This window comes from Caenorhabditis remanei, chromosome V, assembly GCF_010183535.1.
Source record: "Caenorhabditis remanei strain PX506 chromosome V, whole genome shotgun sequence".
Lineage (NCBI taxonomy): Eukaryota > Metazoa > Nematoda > Chromadorea > Rhabditida > Rhabditidae > Caenorhabditis > Caenorhabditis remanei.
Genome location: NC_071332.1, coordinates 6,491,779 through 6,508,697, shown reverse-complemented (window position 1 = coordinate 6,508,697; position 16,919 = coordinate 6,491,779). Strand labels below are relative to the sequence as shown.

The 16,919-nt window shown below is 38.2% G+C and overlaps 2 protein-coding genes across 2 annotated transcripts; both read left to right on the top strand.

Moving 5' to 3' along the window:
* Positions 1 to 4,944: 4,944 nt before the first annotated feature.
* Positions 4,945 to 5,381, top strand: GCK72_017723 (uncharacterized protein; the record flags this gene model as incomplete). The annotated part of the gene is made up of 3 exons (XM_003112462.1): positions 4,945 to 5,053; positions 5,098 to 5,168; positions 5,220 to 5,381. 3 exons carry the CDS (start codon positions 4,945 to 4,947, stop codon positions 5,379 to 5,381), a joined length of 342 nt encoding a protein of 113 aa, XP_003112510.1.
* Positions 5,382 to 13,754: 8,373 nt separating this feature from the next.
* Positions 13,755 to 16,696, top strand: GCK72_017722 (uncharacterized protein; the record flags this gene model as incomplete). Its single annotated transcript, XM_003112367.2, has 5 exons — positions 13,755 to 13,857; positions 13,913 to 13,979; positions 14,030 to 14,063; positions 16,050 to 16,224; positions 16,284 to 16,696. 5 exons carry the CDS (start codon positions 13,755 to 13,757, stop codon positions 16,694 to 16,696), a joined length of 792 nt encoding a protein of 263 aa, XP_003112415.2.
* Positions 16,697 to 16,919: the final 223 nt, after the last annotated feature.

The window sequence follows — 16,919 nt, the reverse complement described above, 5'->3', positions numbered from 1 at the left end:
TTATGAAAGATCAAAAGTGATGGACTCAACCGCTTTGTCATTCTTTCCAAGCTAGTAATCTTTTCAACATAATTTTAAAAAATTTTCTGGTTTCTTTAATTTGATATTTTCAAACATAGAAATTTACATTTCAGTGTATACGTAGATGAAACTCTTCGCCGTTATTCTATTTTTTTGAACGCGTTCGCAGAATTGCTCTCCCTTATTGGTAGATGATCAGTCACTGAACTCTCTGTGCAAATCCCAAAGCCTATAATCTGAAAAATTCAAAATCTGGACTTACATGGTGAATCAAAAAGAACATCGTCAACAACATACGTCTTTGTGGGGGTACAGATGTGTTCTTGTTTCAATAAACAAAAATAAAAACGAAACAAACTGAAAATCCCCAACCAAAGTTTACGGATAAGCAGAATAGCTTACGATTTTAAGCCAAACAGCTGACAGATCAGATACATTTTGGAAGAGGGAACGATGCACTTATCCCAAATTGACCTACGTCTTCCTGTATTCATCCTCTCCATAATATTATCATTACTATCACCATCTTCATAGCTTATCTCGATTAGTTATTTTTTGGAAGAGGAGGAACCAACTAGTTAGAGTATTCAGGATTGCGCAACTATCATTCTTGTGTGTCGTGTGCGGCCTTCAGACGCCTTCTAGAGGATTCTTGTGTTCAATCGTTGTTCAATCTTGATATATCTATATCGCATCAGATCCACAATCATCATACGAATGCCAGTCTTCGAATGGCAAATGTTTTGTTTCTGTTTGTTCTATCCTGTATCTTGGTGGATCTTTTCTGTATCTTACTATCTGGAAAACGGGGGTAAACACATATTATTCTCCTTTCCCGTTTCGAACTGTCTTCTCCTTTTTTCTCCACCCGTTAATCATGTGTTCATCAAAATTTGACCTGACGACCCTCCGGCCTTCACTAATTTGTTTGGGTTTCGTCTCGAAGACTCCTCCCCTTTTACTAAGAAGTTACTTCTTTTTTCTTCTTTTTTTTTTACAATTCTCACTTTTCTCTTTTCGACCCCTATTCCTCTTAGAGTGACCACTCTATGTATAGTTATGACAACAATCCTCGACATGTATAATTGACCTCCTTTAATGTTTTCTTCTTCTTCTTCTGTTTTTTTGTCATTGAAAACAGAACGGAGCTTCAGTCAACCATACTATCTGTTTTTTTCTATAAACCTTGCGCAACATTTCTCATCGTATTGAATAATAAAATCTCGATAAGCGAAAAGACGACATGAACGGCAGTTAAGTTTTTATTGGAGTAGATTCCAATCGCCCCCCGAGATGCGAAAAATATATACTGGAAGATGTCGGGCGATTCATTTGGAAGTAGGTCTACTTGTTGCTTATTTCATAAATTTTATTAAAAATTCGATTCTGTTTCGTTTGCAAGAAAAGGTATCCCCATTCTTACATTCTCGTATAATCTTTTTGAGGTACTGTAATCAAGTAAAACGTAATCTAATTGACCCAATTTTAACCTGTTTGGTTTATTATTTTATATTTTTGCGATTGGCAGTTTTCGAGTACAACCCTTATCAAGTAAGAAAGAAGAAACGGATGACTTGAATTGATCTGACATGTTCCGACGGCATCAGTACTTCTCCGTTTTTGCAGAAATAATTGAGAACCGTGGGTGGTTAGAACGCTGAGATCAAAGTTTGCATTAAGTATAACTAGAGACATCACAGTGATTGAGATTATTATTTTGCAATCTCGGCTACTGTATGATTATTATTCTACAATTATGACTCACTGACGTAGTATCAGATGACCAGTCCTGTCGGCTCCTAATTCATCACCCAAAACTTCCTCCTTCTAGACTTCCACTATCTTCCACTATCTTCTTCCTACGCACTCTTCCTGTTATTTCTTTTTACTTTCAGTACTAGGTCAAACATACTGAAACTAGGTATTTTTGATAATTCAACACACAAAACACCAGGTTTTGCTTGACACCGGCAGGTACCGAACAACACAAAACAACTCAAATTTGCATTACTGTCTTGTCTGCTCTTCTTCTCGAGGGATGATAAGTTCCGGATGCTCACTCCCAGTCATTCCAACTTTTTTGTAAACTTGACTTAGTGTGATATGTTTTTTTTGTTGGTCGGAATAGTTTGCTGTTTTTGTTCCAGACAGATTCCTAGTTTGCATTTCAATTTGAAACCAGATATTTGAGTGTTGTTGTTGTTTTCCACGAAAATAAATTTGAGTCAACACTTTCACTTGTTTAGAATAAACATTTCGGTCTGGAACTGATAACTGATATGGTTGCGAACTTCCCTTCAAAAATAATTTCTAGACAGGAAGGAGCTGTGATAGTGTTTCATGTTCTTACCTAGTCAGTTTGGAGTCTTTGACACTTACAAGGGAACCTTTTTCATATCAGGGTTGAGAATTGGCTGAAACTTCGCACATATATACTTTCGACCCTGCTCTATCACATGCCGTTCTCAAAAGCTGCGCAATACGGCTCGTTGGCGAGAAAATTGGGTCTGAAAATTTCTGAAAATCGCCGTGTCAAATTTCACGCGTGACGCCCCTTTCTTAATTCCCCTTTTCTCAATTAAAAATATGAACATCGGTGGTCCAGTGGTAGTGAGGGGGAGTCGGGGTAGGAAAGGTGTGGGTTCGATCCCGCCCACGCCGAATATTTTTTTGCTTTTTTTATTATGAATTTTTGAGGTGCAATTATAGGGTCTGCATCGCGTTTTTTGAGATTTGAAGAGTGTAATACTTATTTTTATGAGTATAGAAAGAAATTGGGACCACAAAAACGAAATTTTTTTTTCGAAGATTTCCACACTTTTTGATCATCAAGTAATGGCCATTAATTATTCGAGAACAATGTTGTTTTGGAAAAACACATTTCGAGGAAAGAGTGTCATAAGAAAATTTCTTCAAAAAGCTTAATGTATTTCATAATTTTTTCATGTCGAAAAAATACTGAACTCTTTTGGAAAAGTTGCTTCTCCAAAGTTTTTAAATTAATGGCCATTACTTGGAGATCAAAAAGTATGGAAATCTTCGAAAAAAAATTTTCGTTTTTGTGGTCCCAATTTCTTTCTATACTCATAAAAATCAGTATTACACTCTTCAAATCTCAAAAAACGCGATGCAGACCCTATAATTGCACCTCAAAAATTCATAATAAAAAAAGCAAAAAAATATTCGGCGTGGGCGGGATCGAACCCACACCTTTCCTACCCCGACTCCCCCTCACTACCACTGGACCACCGATGTTCATATTTTTAATTGAGAAAAGGGGAATTAAGAAAGGGGCGTCACGCGTGAAATTTGACACGGCGATTTTCAGAAATTTTCAGACCCAATTTTCTCGCCAACGAGCCGTATTGCGCAGCTTTTGAGAACGGCATGTGATAGAGCAGGGTCGAAAGTATATATGTGCGAAGTTTCAGCCAATTCTCAACCCTGATATGAAAAAGGTTCCCTTGTTAGGGTTACTGTACCATTCTAAAAACTATCCCCCAGCTAACACATTTCAGTTTATTTAGTCTTCCGGATACTGTTACCTGACACAAAACGAAAATGTTGTGAAGTGTTCCATCCATGTCCGTTTTTTATTATCCACTTTTTCTCTCTCTATTTGTTGTTGTTTTGTGTACCGTTTGAATAGGAGAAGAAAAAGAAGAAAACCGAAACGAACAGTGTCTCTGAAATTCAGTGCAATCCGCATAGTCTGTCTGCAGCTGCTCCTCCCACTTTCCTCGATGTGTTCGTTTCGTTTTTTCTCTCTTTCTACAGTCCTCTGCAAATAAACAAAAATACGTCAGGTCTGATTCCTCGATTCTTGATGATCTTTCCTAGATTCTCATTGTGTCTGAGCTCTCCCATAAAGAGCCGGCCACAACAAAATGCAAAAATTCGGACTGTTTTGGGGTGTGCTCCTCCTTTCTCTAAGCCACATGTCTACGGTGTTCCAATTTAGAAGCACACGAAACACAATAAGCACTTTTGGGTGCTTCATGTCCCCAACTTATCTTTCAGTTTGTGTGAAATTTCTAATCACTTTTCTCCATCACTTTCAGCCATTACTCATCCTATAGCAACACAGTAAAGTGTTCCAAGTTCTTCCGAGATTCCAGTCTTGCTTTCAGTTTTCCAAATATTTGCTTATACTCAGGTACACACACAACAACAATAAACAATTTTTCTGTGTGTTGAGAGTTCCGTCTGCTTTCCGGATTCAGGAGAGCTCTCTTTACCGTTAGAGAGAAGAGCTCTCATTTCGCCTTTTTTGTTCATGGTGGTCTGAACCTATATAATCTCATGTTTCTGTCAGGGCTTTTCGGTCATTTGAGACATGGCATTTTTCAAACTTTTCAATGTTTCAACTCAAAAATTTCTCAACTTTGCTACTTGATCGTTTCTGTTGGGAGCCGTCCAAAATAACTATTTGACTCCCTCTTACCCGTTTGAGCTGTCGAAACAGTTCTCGTTTGATACGGATCAACTAAAGCTGGGCTCCGTGGATTCACTACTTTTACAATTTTTTGGATCTTTCTCACCAGAATGTTCGAGAAGTCACAAAACAGTTACTTATCAGTTAATTCCAGAGAAACCTCATCAACTTCTCTCCCCTCTTTTCTCCCCTTTATTCACTTCTTACTTTCGTTTTTTGGAAACATTCACTGACTGAATTACCAGTTCTTCTCCTTCTCACTCTATAGTCTTCCCCTTTTCGAGAGTGTGAATTCCCGGTCTTTGCCTCCTCTTCTTCGAGATATATCGGCAGACACACCTTTACTGGAACCATTGGGAAATGACATAGTGATCAGCATGTTACTACATTCGCATTGTCTTTTCCATTTCTTGACAGTTTTCGTTTCGATACTTCTTCCCATTTTTTTGAATTCGAAATTCCTTTTTAATCCAAGTTTTTGTTTCAGAATGGTGGCGGATGTGTTACGTCAGCATAGTCAGTTGACTCCAGTATATCGCATGTTTCCACCGGTTCCAATTTTTTCGCGGGTGCCGGTACCGACAAAGTTCAAAGAAAGTAGGTCATTAAGACCGCTAGAAATTCTCTACAATCAGTTTTAGATCCAAAGAAAATATATTATTGTCAAAGATGCCTCAATCATGATACTCCGAGGCCTCGTAAGAACCATAAGGTAACTCTGAATCTTTTTTCTTTCTCTTCAATAAATCAAAATTAATTTCAGTGTGAATGCCCATATGCAGATTGTACATGTGATAAGTGCGGGTTGGTTGAAAAACGCAGAATATTGAACATTCGACTTCAAAACTATAATACGGTAGAAAATGACTTTGATGGCCCATCACCGATAGATGATGATGGAGATTCGAAGACTAAAGGAGGTTAGTTCATGATCCCCTTTTCTAAAGTTGATTTCTGGATAGTGTACTAACTCAGAAAGCCAGTCCCTTGATCTCTCTCCCAAATTGTTTTCAAATTTTAATCCAAAAACCAAAAAATTGTATTTCGTACATGCGAGTCCACCACTAAAAATCCAAATTTTTGTTTCGAGATAATTGAAAATACAAGTTTTCTCTCTAAGCCAAGCACTTTATGTTATTCCAAGATCACGAGCTTAAGTGAGTCAGAAAAAATAGGGGGAGAAGGAGAAACTTGTAGCAAAACGAGACATTATGAAGAAAATGTATTACTTGTTAGATATCAAAACAATTGAATCCAATTTTCATTTCTCACTTGTGACTAATGTGAACATTGAAACACAACAATAAATAGTTGGATTCATAGACATGATTCAGTTTGGATTCAAAGATTTAAAGTAGAAAAAAGAGAAAAATCACAAGGGTTCGAGAGATCACCTTATGGGCATAGAACTAATAAAATTTTATTGGATGAGCTCTGGGAAAGCAATGAGGAAGTTGGTTTTGGTTGCCTAGCTCCGACTGTGAGCCAGAAGATGCCATTTTTGATCTACAAGCCTTGAAATCGTTGCTTTCTAGTTTCAATCTAACGACAACTCCAGGAAAAACAAACGTTTCTCATTTTTGAATATTGTTTCCCAGACTGGATTAAATTAGCCACCAAACAGGATTTCATGAGCATTGAACTCGGCTCATTTCCTATACCTCAAACCTCATGTTTCTATTATAAACACTTTCAGTCCCTCCACTGAATTCTCATACTTTTATTTTCTGGAGTTTATCCTCTTCCAAAAAACGAAAATTGTCGTCGTTCCATTCCTTCTTCCCATTTTTTTTCTTTTTTTTCTGGCTGAAATGTTTTCACGAGACTCACAAGTAATTGGCAAACATGTTGAGCAACGTTTCTCTTCTTTTCTGCTGACGACGTCGTCGTTGTCCGCCAAGAGCTTTTACTTGAAAACAAATAATTTGGAATGCATGAGGTGTCGAGACTCGAACGCAAATATGCGTGCGCTCCGTTTTTCCTGCTCACTTTTCTTCATTGGAATGGAATGAAGAAAAGTTTCAGCGATCAGGAACGACATAAATTAGGCTGAGTCGAAAACAAGATATATCTTTTTATTTCTGGAGGAAAACAAATAGTAGCAAGGAAACACAAAACATGATATAATGAATGATGAGTGTTACACAGGAAGAAAGAAGATATTTTTTAGAAGGAAACTGAGAAATTGCAGCTAATTGAGGATGAAACAACTGAAGCAACAGGAAATGTTCTGAACGGATCATGTTGTCCGTTCATAATTTTCTAGTTATTATCAGTAAATTTGAAACGGCGTTGCGTTTGAAAAGCTGAAATTGAGAGGATTCAGATTCTGGCCATCCATCGTGACCGGTAGATAACTAAACTAAGGCATAAGAATTTTCATTTTTCTTCCTGCTATCTTCGTTCCGAGATACGATTTTACGAAATTCTTAATCAGCCCCCAACTTTCCGGTCGAAATCCAGATCCCTGTCTCATATTGCTAGTTATCAAAATTTGAATTTCAATTCAGAATCTCCATATTTTTGATAAAAGTTCATTCATCCTCTGAACTAGGACTCTCTCCCCTTTGACCTCAAGCTTCTACACTAGCGTATCGATGTAATCTGATACTTCTCTTCTCTCATTGTTTATCAATTTATTATACTCATTATAATGTCACAACTCTTCTTTTTATTCATTTACACTCAATATGATTCCTCTCTTCTTTTTCCCCAAACCTATCTTCTATTCGTATTCAAAACCCAAATGTCGAATCGTTCCGAGAAGACGTGAGTTTGTTTTTAACTTCAATCAGTTCCTCTTATGAATCAGTTAGTCAGTTACAGTCTACACTTATCTCCACGAGTCGCTGACTCGAGACAGATTGTTATCTGACGTTCTGAAATTATAACATTCCCTAATTGTTCTAGTTCCCCGCTTCCTGTTTGGCTCAGTAATCTGATATTGAAGAAAAGGAAAAGTCAGAGATGACTTATAGCAAATGTGTGTTATGTTTTTTGTCAAGTCTGTCTGATATCCAACACACAAACAGTCACTTATTTCTTTGATAGCTCGCAGATCGCTTTGAATGCAAGAAACCCAATTTAGTTCCTGTTCGGGTATTGCAGAAAAGCAGCGGTTAGTCTGGTGGTTACTCAATTCCAGGAAATAACTAGCAAATAGTCATAAGAGTTGCATATCGCTAAGCCCCCCTTACCGGAAGGAAACAAAAAGTATTGAGGAGTGTCGTCGGGTGTGAAACTATATAGTTGATTTGTTCGTCACTCATTGTTGTTTACGACGTGGCACTTTGTGCAAAACGAGAATAGAGTTCTCGACTCTTTTTTTGAAGTATTCAATTGGATGGACAACAAATACAGCTGCCTGGAAAAGAGAGAAAAAGAAGGAGTTCGAGAATTGTTTGTTGCTCGAAACGTTTGACACTACATTGACTTGGTGGTCAAAAGTAAATAACAACAACAATTATTATTATTTATTATTATTATTACACATGTGTGACACTTTTTGCTCCGCATTGTGTCCGGACATGTTTGAATACTCGAAGATTGTGAATCTGAAACGAAAACGAGCATGAGGAAAACAGAAGATGTGCATTTCTGTGATGATCTTAAATTAGTATGGCTGAAGAGAAAAGTAAAGTAATGTTTGTTTGTTTGTTTGTTGAGCAAGCAACTCGATATTTTCTGTTCTAGACAACACTAGAATAAGGTGTGAGAGACAAACCGAACGGATACATATTTAGCAAGTTTTTCAAAGAAAAATGTGTATATTGTTTGGGAAGAAGAGGAGAGAAGATGCTGGGAAATTGTTATTAGTTTTGGAGAAAAAAGTTTTATTTTGCTACTTGGATTAGTAAGAATGGGCTGAAAATAGATTTTGGACGATTTTTTAGAAGTTCTACAATTCGCTTTTCGAGTTCTGGAAAACCATAAGACTGTAACAATGAGAGCTATTGAAAAGTTTGAGTAGAGCGCGAAGGGATGAGAAGCAGATAACGAAAATGAAAAGTTTGAGTAGAGCGCCTTTGCTTTCTTTTCGCTTCATTTGTAGGTTTTTCAGAACCGCGCTCCACCGAAACTTTTCAGACTTTTCTTCTGTCTACGTTAGAACCGTTCCGTACTGGAAAAAATTGTGGGGGAATCCTTTCATTTCAATTTTATACCAATGATCATATGCACCTCATAATACGCATATCCGAATTTCAGTGAGGTCAAATTTGTCATCTTGCCGCCGTCCCATCAAAAAGGAATTAAATCCCGGATGAGGGATTAAACACTTTATTGTTTCAACATTTGAAAGTTTCAACATCCGTCAGATACCCCTGAGTCACGAGTAGTGGAAGTCTAGACTTCTTTTGATAACAACTGGAAATCTGATACTCCAAAACAATACTAATCCAGAGAATTGAGAGTTTACATTTTTGAAACGATGAGTGTTCAGTTTATAAACAATAGGAGTTTCTCATTTCTTCATTTAAAAAAACTGTTTCCTGTTTCACTCAGACATCTAAATCTTCGTGGGAATGTTTTCCAATCCTTGTTTTGACGCACTTAATCGAACATGACTGAGAAACATGATGTGTGGAAATAATGACATTCTGAATCACAGAAGTTTTCTTCCCCAACTCTTTTCGTGACATCATCCAGTCTTCTTTTCCAGAAGAAAAGCTCTTACGCTCATGCTCATTGACCCCTCCTTGTCTCCTTTCATATAACTTCTCATATTGCGAAAAAGTTGCCTACTTTTCATACAAAAAAATGGGGAAAAATGTTCCGTTGTTTATCTGAATCTCACTTACACTGCCCAGTCGCCGTTATATACAAATTTCTTATGTTCTAAATACTCCCCGGCTGAAAAAAAAGAATTGTTGTTGTTTTTTGTATTTAGTAGTGTCTGTGTTGCGTGATAGAATTCTCGCTCCCGATTTTTGCTAGTCTGGAAATGGCTCCTAATCGAGTTTCAACAAGAAATACATTTCGTACATGAAAGTTTGTGTATGTTGTCTAGGATTTTGAAATCTTGGCGAAATTGAATAATTGAATGAGAAATCGCATTTTGGGCGAAGGAGTTGTTCAAGTACTACGTTCGGATTCTAGTTTTCTGATTGTCGTTTTCTAAGTTTTCGGATTTGATCTGAGAGAGAATTACGAATGATCAACTGAGATAGGTATGACTATTAATCTGAAGATTCTGAATCGATCGAGATATTAGCCGAGCAAATTCGTTACAACTGCGCCCCGCCGCAAACGAGAGAGTATCGGCGAGAGACGCAGATTTTTTTCTCGCGCCATCAATTATTTTCACAGTTTTTGACCTATTTTCACTATTTTTTCGAAAGTTTTTATGTAATTTGTTCTTAAAAACAGCGAAAATAGGTCAAAAATGGTAAAAATATTTGTTCGCGCGAGAAAAAACCTGCGTCTCTCACCGATACTCTCTCGTTTGCGGTGGGGCGCAGTTGTAAGAGGGGGTGGGCCGCTAATAAGAAGAGTCCTTTTAGCTTTTTACAGTACGGTACTACCAAAATTTGGAGAGGCGATTCAAAATGCTGACGTCTTCTGATTTCTAGACACATCACATTCCAATCAAAACTACAGTACTCCTCCACCCTAGATTCTATTTTTAGTCTCAATCTATGCACTTCCTATTTCCTTTTTCCCTTCCCCTGGATTCGAAATTGAAATCTCCCATACATTCTACATCCTCTCTACATTCCCCCTTCCTTTTTTCTTCTCATAATCAAAAAATGGAATAATTTCGAGACTGCGATCTCTCACTAATTCGAAGTTGTTTACTGTTGATGGTTGAAATTCGAATGAGAATATGGTCTCTCCCGGGACTTTTGGAGAGAACGTTCCGTACCACTCACTACCATTCTGTTTCAGTCAGTACCAATTCTCTTCCAATTATTCATGTTTTTACCCCTTCTCTCATCCCTCTTAATTGGACAATAACAATGATGATCTCCTGTAATATTTGCTCATAAAAACAATATTCCCAAAACGGAACTCTTGTGTACCTGGTAGCACCATTCTGTTTTCTTTTTTTGCAACCACCAAGTGATGACCAGACCAAAACAATAAATATATGAACCAGATGTATTTCGGTATATTTTCGTGAAAGTCAACTCAAATCCCATCTAGAAATGGGAAAAAGTAATCATTATTATTACTTTTCTCGACGACTACAAATCTCCTCTCACAAAAGGAAATATCGCGGTACCAATCCACTATATACATTTTGTATAGACATATTCGATGTATCATTTAACGTAATCCCAACGACTTCATCTGAAACAATAACTCTTTCGAGTTGGTTTAATCTCATTCTGGATTAGTTTGGAAACGAAAGAAGCACGGAGGAAAAGAGCATAGTACTGATTCTATTGAACTTGAATAGGAATGAGATGATGTCGTTTTGTCACCTAAATGTTGCATGTGGGTGTGACTGATGAGAAGAAGCTTCCAGCGTGTTTCTTTTGTTTCCATTGAATTTATGATGATGTGCGGGTTTCGAAATTTCTGGAGGCACGTTTTTGTTAAAAATGGGAAAATATCCAAGTTTCTGGGGGATGGTTTTCCGGAAAGAAATTGCTATGACTGAAGCGCTGAAGACGTCGGATTCTGAATCTGTCAGCAGAGTTACAGCCTTGGAAGGTTTGAGTTTTTTTTTCGAGATGAATAGTTACAACAAGTACTGTAACTCGGGTTGTTTTGCCCCTAGCAAAAATTTAGAAACCACTTCAGAATCCAACTTTCCTCATGTAACTGTCACCTAAAATCTGAAATCCTTTAAAAAAACCATTCTTCCATGAAATTGGGGCATACCCAAGAGTAAAACTTCTCAACCCATGAGTCCCGAGTCAACATGAGACTGCCCTTCTGAATCCCTCAACTCATACAATACTCTACTTTCCAGACATGAAAGTTCACGAACCATTTGTCTTTTGTCTTGAAAAAAGTATTGCTTTAGTCATTCCTCCTCTCCCCCTCCAACTACCACCAACCATTTCGTGTGAATGACTGACCCCCCTATTCATTCCACACATACATTTCCAGCAAACCTTTCGTCTTCCAACTCATAACAAAAGAGCCCTGAGGCTTCAAACTACCGAACATGAAAAACATGTTTGACAAGTTTTTGGTGCCAAATCCGCTTCCTGTGTATACTACTAAACTTCGGGGGGTCTTTTCCTTCGTTCGTTTCTTCTTCTTTTTCTGGTGGCCACACACACATGCATGTTTCGAAAAACACTTTGGAAACTTGTCAACTTTTTGTGTTCCGTTGAGCGAGCACGTCTTCTCTCCTGCTTCTTGCAGTCCGGTCCGTCCGTTCCGACGTTGACGAATTGAAAACGAAAACAAATCTGGAATTGAATGCTCTCAAGGATTTCAATATTGTTTAGCGAGCGATGGAAAAACCTAGAAGGAAAAACTTTCTTTTCTTTCGCCGTCATACAATATGAATAATATAATGATTATAAAAGAAAAGTTGAGACTTTTCCACAGAATATATTATATATATTGTTCATTCATTTTGTCCACCGCCCAGATATTTTTCATCCAGACACATTTTCCATCTAGATGGATTATAAGAAGTGACTATAAGACAATACAAATGTGTTCTGGTGTTTTGAACGTTCCGTCTCAAATTGTGAAAAATAGAAAAAGTAACAGGAAAACCTTTTGTAATGACGAATTTTTCGTTTTGACTGAGTCTGAAAATCTGAAAATGGGAACGTTTGACGTGTTTAGACAATGGATTAGAATCACAATTACAATCGTTGGTGCTGAGAAAAAATTTCGAGTAGTTTTATGTATTTGACTGACTCAAGGTATTCACGGAAGTTATGTTGGAAACCATTCATACACTGCCTGAAAACTGAAAAACGAACGGGTTTCGTTTATTTTTCAATGAAAACAAAAATGATTTGCATTCCTTGGAAAATTCGTGATATGATTAGTCAGGTTTCCTGTCGGAATCTGGTTAATGTATCGAGTTAAACTTCTAAAGTAGTTAGTCTGGAGCTTTTTGGAAAATCTGAAAATCTGAAAATCCTGGCGAAATCCCGTGACAAGATACAGAAACTCTTCGTTAACCCTCTTTGATGTCGAGACAATCCGATTTTATAAATGACACAATCTTTTTAAGAATCCTAAGTATCCATTTCACCTATCAGCAGACTTCTCAACCACTTTCTTCGAATCTTCGCTAGTCTAGAAGTCCTTTCTTGTCGCCATACATATAGTTAAATTGTTGTTATCTTGTTAGCCATGTCTCGAAATTTAAATCCAAATGCATCGATTCCAAGTAGTCTTCTCTCTTTTGACTCGCACCCCCTAATCCATGTACAAGTACAACCTACAGTACCACCTTCTGATCTCTTTCTCTTTCCATATCACACCTCCAATATCCAGTTGTTTTGATATCGAAAGGACATACTGAAAGTGTCGCCATGTTCTTGGATTAAGAAGGAAACGAGACATAAAAATGAAGTTTTCGAACGTCGTTGTCGCCCGTTTCCCAGTCTAATAGGTGTTTTTAATAAGGAAATGAACATAAATGTTATCCGGGATTTGATATATACTGGAAAGAAATCAGTGGTAAACAGGCCTCTGACAACTGAAACAACATGAGTTATCTATCTGTAATCCTTGATGGTTTTTGGTTTAATTACCATTATAATATAATCTTCCACGAGTTACTCGTTGCTCACTGATCGGCTTCTGTTTTGAAACTTTTGAAACTAAACAAGACGGTTCACTCCTCGTTTTCAGACAAGGATTATCTTTGATTCTATCTATTATTTTCTTTTGAAAACTCTTTTTTTTCCCACTGATCATGGATCCCTTGTCTTCTTCTCTTTTCTTCCAACTTGTCCTGTCTACCTGCCACTTCTAGGCTCTCGGTTTCGTCTCTCCTCCTAAGCTCCGCCCCTTTTCAGCTCGTGTCGAAAAGTGAGAGGAATGAATGAGAGAGTGTTAATTTGAAAGAGAGACTACCCGACAAATAAAGATCAAAACATTCAAAATAGTATAAAGTGGGCGTGGCCTAGTCGGATATGAGAGCAGCGAAGGGGGAGGAGAAACAGAGCGAGAGACCTCCCCGCGGCGCTATTTCGAAAAACAACCTCCCCCTAGCACACACGTTCGTCCGTTCATTGCGAGGAGCTCATTGTGGGTCCCTTTGTCCCAATACACAGTTTTTTACTTTTACTTTGTTATCTCTTTTCTCCTTCTCGTACTTTGTACCTCTTTCGTAAGTAACTGAAATCCTAAACTCGCTTACTCCTCAGCCATGACACAAATCGGTCTCTACCCTGCTGCGCTTACCAAGCCATTCGAACTGTCGTTGTCAGCCATCAAGTCTGTATTGGAACCTGAGAATCCATCATATTCAAGTACTAACTCACCCATAGTTTCATATCTTCTGATTCTCATTTTTCCAATTTTCAGAACGTGTTCCAAACTGTCAAAAATGCGGACAACACGGACGCAAGTCTCGACTGAAGGGACATAAGAGGTAGGTGTAACCCTCTAGACTTGACTCTATAATAATTCCCTGTATTTCAGAAACTGCCCATTCCGCGAGTGCCCATGTGCAAAGGTACGTGTCTAATAAGCAAAGATCTTGTAGAGTTTCCGTTTCTGAATACTAAAAAACCGAGTGGTAGAGAGTGTAATTTGAGAATTGTGTTTTTCGTAACTCTGAACTGGTAGTGGTATGGGGAAGAGAAGAAGAAAAAACACCGTTTGTCCTGGCTTCCATCTACTATCCAATTCTATTCTAAATTCACAACATTTTCCTTTAGTCTCTCTACTTTTTGATTATTTTGAAACAAGAAACAAACTGCTAGAGAGTGCTCACGGGATTAAATGAGAAGCACGCGCGATGAGCAAAAAGTATAAGAGCGCATGTTTCACTTATTAAAACTAATGAGATGTTTCTCCCCTTTTTGACGGAAAAGGGAGTGTGCTCTTTTGCACATTTCTGCTACTCTGTGTTGTAGACCGACTGATGAGAGCGATCTTAAAGGGGAAGTGTTTTTATGTTTTCATGTATATATGTTGTCAGAGGGTTTCAGAAGAAAAGTAGAACTAGCAAAAAAGAACTCAACGATCGCTTTTCGAGACACCATTCGCAGACAATCGAACCCCCTAATTTTCTGAGAAAGCTCTTGCCGTCAATGATTGTTGGTTGACAAGTCAGACAGGAGACTTGAGATAACTTAATTTCGCAACATGGAATTTCGTTTCCCCTTCTTCGTCGCTTATTTGCTTGCAAATCGGCGGTGTTCATTTTGATTATTCATCAAAACACTTTCTTGTTCACGCCTCCGAACCGAATTTCCAGCGTGCTCATTCCTAGCTATGAGTCAGCGAAGTTTCAGTGATCTTTGTGCCAAATCCTGAAACTTTTAGACATGTCTCAGACATGTTCTCTGACCACGCGATAAGAAAAGAGAAGAAGAAGAAACACACTAAAGAGTGTCGGACTCGAAAATTGGAAACATGTTTTGCTGCTCAGCTGACTCTGACCCGTCCGGAAAAATTGTGTCCGCTAGTCTCAAATGTTTGGTTTATATAAAAAAATATACGAATCATCATCATCATTTCCCATCTTGGAAGCATTGCATCAGTAAACAAAACTTTCTTTATCGCAGCCTGGAAAACTGATTCATTACACAAAATTTCCAGAGTGCTAAATTGTTTATCGCGTTGGCTTTTCCTAAGAAAATGCTAAGTTTTCTAGAAATAAGTTGTGTCTCGAAGTCAAGAGTATCTTATTTCATTCGAAATCAACACAGCTGATTATGTACTTCTCTTTATTACCGTTCAGCTGTTCCATGTTTTGAACATATTTCCTTAATTGGAACATTTATGTTGGCCACACAGCTGAATTCATATCACAATTTCTCGGAAAGGTGTCGCATTGAAAGCTCGTCATCAATGAGCTCTTTCGCCGCGCCAAAAGAAAAAGAAAGAGAAAAACAAAAAGTACACGGCGAATTATCCAGAAGGTCATACAAAGAATACCAAATTATCATCACACCTTTTCCATGTTTTTGACGTTGATGCGTGGGCTACTGGATATCTGATTCGGATACTGTAGCACTCAAAACATTTCAACATTTTGTTTTGATTACTGTAGGCTGACAACAACAACTGTAAAATTTGATCAGCTTGTTCTATCCTACTCTTCCTCGTAGTCGTCTACTTTTTTTCACGGAACATAAACACTTTTTGATGTTTTCGACATTTGAGCGAAGGCAATGGTCCTCTCGATGAGAAACGAGGATTAGATTGTGTGGTGACCTCCTTCTCTCACATGTTCCATGCGTTTCCTTCAGACAGCTCAGAATTTTTTGGTTGTTTTTCTTGGAGAGAAAAGGGGGAGACGAAGAGGAATGTGTAAAGTCAGCAAATGAAGGATTGGATTGTACTCGTACTAGGATTTAGACTAAGATTTGGGTATCTAGATCAATACAATTCGAATGCACTCTTAAGTCAGAAAACAGCAACAAAATTCAGAATACAAAAAAGAAAATCTACGTCTTCTGTACTATTATTATTGTATCTTCAATATTTTCAGTGTGCAGTTGTTACCGAGCGCCAGAAGCTCATGGCCGATCAGATCAAGATCCGTCGCCGCCAAAGAAAGGATACATTGATGAACTTCACCAGAGAACATATCACTCAGACAATCAACGCCGCCACCGCATTCTCAAACAGTCAAAACAGTCTTCAGAATCTGCACTCACTACTTTGTAAGTGGCTAGCGAACCCAATGGATCTCTTCCTTACCTCAAACGTTTAGTGTTTTCAGACGGATCCATCAAGACATCACCTCAACCATTGCTCTCTTCGCCAACCTCTTCCGATGCTTCATCGTACAGTCCATCTCTTCCATTCTCTCCATCACTTCCAAGCTTCATGTCAACATCATCTGGTAGTTCACCGACATCACAGACTCCTACAACCATTCCACTCACCCCAACTGCCCCATTAATGGCACCACTTCCAATGAGTACTGGATTCCATCTGAATCCCCTGCTGGGACTCACAAACCAAACACAGGACGCAGCTATGTTACTCCAAACCATTCTGGATCAGTACAGACTTCTTGAGGAGGCAGCAAGTATGTCGATTTCATCAAGTCCTTCAAAAGATGAAGATAGCGGTGATGAGGATAGTGATGGAATGAATTCAAACGCCATCATTGATGTCTGCACAGTCTGATCTTTATCTTTTTCCCCTACCTTTTTTGCTGTATAATTCGAGGACTTTCACAATTTCTTGTCATAATTTCTCTGTCCCGTGCTTCTATTCATACCTGTGTCCTCTCCTTCCAGACTACCCACGTTTCAATCCTACACCTCGATTGTGATTATTCAGCACATTGTGATTCATTGTGGATTCTCTCTCTCTCTCTCTTCTATTTCCTCCTCCCCCACTGAAACCT